General features: G+C 43.5%; 1 protein-coding gene across 1 annotated transcript; it reads right to left on the bottom strand.

Moving 5' to 3' along the window:
- Positions 1-3,494: 3,494 nt before the first annotated feature.
- LOC102408676 (mRNA export factor) lies at positions 3,495-5,194 on the bottom strand. Its single transcript, XM_044936511.2, is given in 9 exon segments — positions 3,495-3,590; positions 3,592-3,628; positions 3,630-3,889; positions 3,891-4,011; positions 4,013-4,185; positions 4,188-4,349; positions 4,773-4,798; positions 4,801-4,914; positions 5,125-5,194. Coding segments are annotated over 9 exon segments (1,059 nt in total).
- Between the last annotated feature and the right edge of the window lie 318 nt (positions 5,195-5,512).

Here is a 5,512-nt window from a genome sequence, read left to right as displayed (position 1 = left end):
AGCAGAAGATCTTAAGAAGAGGTGGCAAGAATACACAGAAGAACTACACAAAAAAAGGTCTTAAAGATCTGAGTAACCATGAAGGTGTGATCACTCACCTAGAGCCAGACATCCTGGAGTGTGCAGTCAAGTGGGCCTTAGGAAGCATTACTACAAACAAAGCTACTGGAGGTGATGAAATTCCAGCTGAGCTTTTTAAAATCCCAAAAGGTGAAAGGCGATGTTGTTAGGGCTAGTGTACTGGGATGACCCTGAGGGATGCGATGGGGAGGGAGGTGGAAAAGGGGTTCAGGATGGGGAACACATGTACACCCATGGCTGATGCATGTCAATGTTTGGCAAAAACCACTACAATATTGTAAAGTAATTAGCCTCCAATTAAAATAAATAAATTAATTTTAAAAATATGCCAGCAAATTTGGAAAACTCAGCAGTGGTCACAGGACAGGAAAAGGTCAGTTTTAATTCCAATCCCAAAGAAGGGCAATGCCAAAAAATCTCCAAACTACCATATAATTGTGCTCATTTCACATGCTGTCAAGGCTGTGCTCAAAATTCTCCAAGCTAGGCTTCAACAGTACATGAACCGGACAGGCTGGATTTAGAAGAAGTGGAAGAACCAGAGATCAAACTGCCAACGTCCATTGGATCATAGAAAAAGCAAGAGAATTCCAGAAAAATAGCTACTTCTGCTTCATTGACTATGCCAAAGCCTTTGACTGTGTGGATCACATTAAACTGTGGCAAATTCTTCAAGAGATGGAATACCACACCACCTTACCTGCCTCCTGAGAAACCTATACACAGGTCAAGAAACAAAGTTAGAACCACACATGGAACAAAGGACTCATTCCAAATTGGGAAAGGAGTACGTCAAGGCTGTATATTGTCACCCTGCTTATTTAACTTATATGCAGAATGCATCTTGTGAAATGCCAGGCTGGATGAAGCACAAGCTGGAATCAAGATTGCCAAGAGAAATATCAACAATTTCAGATATGCTGATGATATCACCCTAATGGCAAAAAGTAAAGAGGGACTAAAAAGCCTCTTGATGATGGTGAAAGAGAAGAGTGAAAAAGCTGGCTTAAAACTCAACATTCAAAAAACTATCATGGCATCTGGTCCCACCACTTCATGGCAAATAGATGGGGAAAAGAAATGAAAACAGTGACAGACTTTATTTTCAGGCTTCAAAGTCACTGTGGAAGTTGAGTACAGCCATGAAATTAAGATGCCCACACCTTGGAAGAAAAACTATGATAAACTGAAACAGTGTATTAAAAAGCAGAAACATCACTTTGCCAACAAAGGTCTTATAGTCAGTCAAAGCTATGTTTTTTCCAGTAGTCATGTATGGATGTGAGAGCTGGACCATAAAGAAGGCTGAGTGCTTAAGAATTGATGCTTTTGAACTGTGGTGTTGGAGAAGACTTTTTAAAATTGTTTTAATTAATTAATTTATGTTTAAATCATTTTAATTGGAGGCTAATTACTTTACAATATTATAGTGGTTTTTGCCAAACATTGACATGAATCAGCCATGGGCGTACATATGTTCCCCATCCAGAACCCCCCTCCCACCTCCCTCCCCATCCCATCCCTCAGGGTCAGCCCAGTGCACCAGCCCTGAGCACCCTGTCTCACGCATCGAACCTGGACCAGCAATCTGCTTCACATATGATAATATACACGTTTCAATGCTACCCTCTCAAATCATCCCACCCTCACCTGGAGAAGACTCTTGAGTCCCTTGGACAACAAGGAAATCCAACCAGTCTATCCTAAAGGAAATCAACCCTGAATACTCATTGGAAGGACTGATGCTGAAGATGAAGCTCCAATATTTTCGCCACCTGATGCGAAGAGCTGCCTCACTGGAAAAGACATTGATGTTGGGAAAGACTGAAGGCAGGAGGAAAGGGGGCGACAGAGGAGGATGTAATGGTTAATGGCATCACTGACCCAATGGACATGAATTTAAACAAACTCCAGGAGATGGTAAAGGACAAGGAAGCCCGGTGTGTTGCAGTCCATGGGGCTGCAAAGAGTCGGACACAACTTAGCTACTGAACAGCAACAACAAGCTCTTAAAATATTCCAAAGTACCTACAGAATTATCAAGGAATCAAGCTATGCTTTGTTTAGTTTTGGTTTCCTGTACTCTTAACTGCATAATTTTATATCATTTTTTCATATTTGCTAATGCACATGTTTATTTAAGAAATAGTGTTGGATGCTTACTTTACGCAAGATGTGCTTAGAACTACAGATGAAATGACAGTGAACAATAATGGTGTTGGAATGTTCTGGTTAACTGAGAAAAATTTTGAAGGTCATTACGCACTTTATTCCATCTCCCATACTGGATACAGTGAAATTTTCTATATGTGGCCAAATATGTTAAATAACAATATTAAATTACCAGGATTCCCTTTAGATTACAATTTAACATTCTTACTGACTTCTAATTTCTCTTACCTAAGTTGCTACATTTGTAAAAATCAGCAGAATGTTGGCTACAGCTACTTTGGGTAAATATTTGTTTACTTGATAATGTATTCTGCTTTAGGCTGGCTTTAGGCATCTGTGATGGTGACAGGAAATTCATCTATCCCTCTCAAACATGATGCATTTAAATCAGTTTGGGTTTGAGTTGGTAAAGGATAAACTGCTCAGAAAGGGAATACCAAGTGGGATGTACTTACTTTTGGTTTCTCAGGGGAAAGAGAATTTGAACAGGAGACCACACCTCATGTTCATCTGCAAAACGAGGCACCCATCCCATTGCCAGGTGTCATTTGTGTTTCACAGACATATGGATAACTCAAGGGGCATGCCAAAATGAATTCCAAAAAATTGTTTTAAACTGGGTATAAATTTTTAATGGCAGAATATCTTGACACTAATCAAAACAGAGTAAAGGTTACACTTGTATATTTCCAAACTAAATAATATCATCAAATTTATGAATACCTATTGAACACCTACAGTATGCAGGGATGATAACATTGAAGATGAAGGATTCCTGATACTCCACATACCTTTGACTAGTAGTAGCTAGAAAGTTAGGAGAAGGCAATGGCACCCCACTCCAGTACTCTTGCCTGGAAAATCCCATGGAAGGAGGAGCCTGGTGGGCTGCAGTCCATGGGGTGGCTAGGAGTTGGACACGACTGAGCGACTTCACTTTCACTTTTCACTTTCATGCATTGGAGAAGGAAATGGCAACCCACTCCAGTGTTCTTGCCTGGAGAATCCCAGGGACGGGGGAGCCTGGTGGGCTGCCGTCTGTGGGGTCGCACAGAGTCGGACACGACTGAAGCGACTTAGCAGCAGCAGCAGCTAGAAAGTTAAATTGTTAGTCGCTCAATCCATGTGCGAGTCTTAGGGACCCCTTGGACTGCATCCTGCAAGGTTCCTCTGTCCATGGAACTCTCCAGGTAAGAATACTGGAGTGGGTAGCCATTCCCTTCTCCAGAGATCTTCCCAACTCAGGGATCAAATGTGACCATCTGAGCAACTAGGGAAGCCCCTAGTAGTAAGCTGGAAGTGTACACAAATACATTTCTATTGTGATTGAAGCTGTTAAGCCAATATTGGCTGATCTAACTGCTCCAAAATTCTAGTTTGTTCTGGCATCTTTGTCTCAAAAGCTGCATCTACTATCAGATCCCATAGCTGCAAGGGTGCCTTGAACAGGATGGAACACAATTCCATTTACCACATAGACATCTTGAGGAGCTGAAGTGTTGGTTCTGTTAGATTAATAATATTTAACAGTGAAGTTATCTTTGGCAGGAATTGGGGGGTTGATGTAATGAATAGCAATTCTCCCCTCAATGCTTCCCAGGGCAAACCTGTTCAGCTTATTCTGTTTGTCTTTAAAAAACAGCCACATATTGATGCTGATGCTTCAGTGGAGACGCTATCCTCCTGAGTCCAGAAGGTTGATTCTCTAACTGATAGATAATCAGTTCCCTCTCTGTAGCTCCCACCCAGCCATAGGATTATCATGTCAGCAGAGTGACACCTTTCAGGAAGTTGTAAAATCATCATAGGGGTTGATAATTGTGTATCCCCAAACTTCAAAGTCTTATCCTAGTTCCAGGTCATCACACAACTGTAGTTTGGTGTTGTGATCCAATGTATGGTTTTAACAGGAGTATCATGTTTCACAATGTGTCTATTGCCTGCCTGCTGTTGAGGTCCCATGTTTTGGCAGTTTTATCACATGATGCTGTAAACACTTTGCTCCCATCCTCACTCCAGCAGACATCTAGCACAGGCTAGGTATGTATCTGCTGGGCTTTTGCAATAGTCTGTCCACTATCTTGAGCTTCCTGCTGCTGCTGCTGCTGCTAAGTCACTTCAGTCGTGTCCGACTCTGTGCGACCCCATAGATGGCAGCCAACCAGGCTCTTCTGTCCCTGGGATTCTCCAGGAAAGAATACTAGAGTGGGTTGCCATTTCCTTCACCAATGCATGCATGCATGCTAAGTTGCTTCAGTCCTGTCTGACTCTGTGCGACCCCATGGACAGCAGCCCACCAGGCTCCTCTGTCCACAGGATTCTCTAGGCAAGAACACTGGAGTGGGTTGCCATTTCCTTCTCCAATGCATGCATGCATGCTAAGTTGCTTCAGTCCTGTCCGACTCTGTGTGACCCCATGGACAGCAGCCCACCAGGCTCCTCTGTCCACAGGATTCTCTAGGCAAGAGTACTGGAGTGGGTTGCCATTTCCTTCTCCACTGAGCTTCCTAGCAGCAAACATCAACATCGTTAGCCCACGATCCTACAGAAGAAAGTTCCCCAGCAAGGTTGGTAGGCTAAAAGACAGGCAACCAATCCTATCATCAGGAGAGGATGTTACCTCAATATCCTTCATAAAGTGAAAGTGAAAGTTGAAAGTCTCTCAGTCACATCCGATCCTTTGTGACCTCATGGACTATATGGTTCATGGAATTCTCCAGGCCAGAATACTGGAGTGGGTTAACTGTTCACTTCTCCAGGGGATCTTTCCAACCCAGGGATCAAACACAGGTCTCCTGCATTGCAGGCAGATTCTTTACCCACTGAGCCACCAGGGAAGCCCTTCATATCTTTCATAAGGTTGTGATTTACCTGTGGTTGTGTTGCCAAACACGCTGGTCCTGCCAGATCCAAAACCCGAGCTTCTTCCAAACAGACTCATGCCATGGAAAGAAGCCAGCAATAGGGAGCAGGAGGAGCTCGGGAGCCTGTGACTCTGCTTGGGCACAAAGGAGATAGAAGCAAGGCAGCAGGCCGGCTGAAGAAACTGCCCTCCAAATTTCTAAAAGCAAGATTTTCAACCATGGGATTTGGGGGCAAATACGCCAGTGAACCAGAGAAGGTAATGGCACCCCACTCCAGCACTCTTGCCTGGAAAATCCCATGGACGGAGGAGCCTGGTGGGCTGCAGTCCATGGGGTCGCTAAGAGTCAGACACGACTGAACGACTTCACTTTCACTTTTCACTTTCATGCATTGG

This window comes from Bubalus bubalis, chromosome X (assembly GCF_019923935.1).
Source record: "Bubalus bubalis isolate 160015118507 breed Murrah chromosome X, NDDB_SH_1, whole genome shotgun sequence".
Lineage (NCBI taxonomy): Eukaryota > Metazoa > Chordata > Mammalia > Artiodactyla > Bovidae > Bubalus > Bubalus bubalis.
Note: the sequence above shows the minus strand (reverse complement) of the source record. Positions and strands in the feature narration are given on the sequence as shown.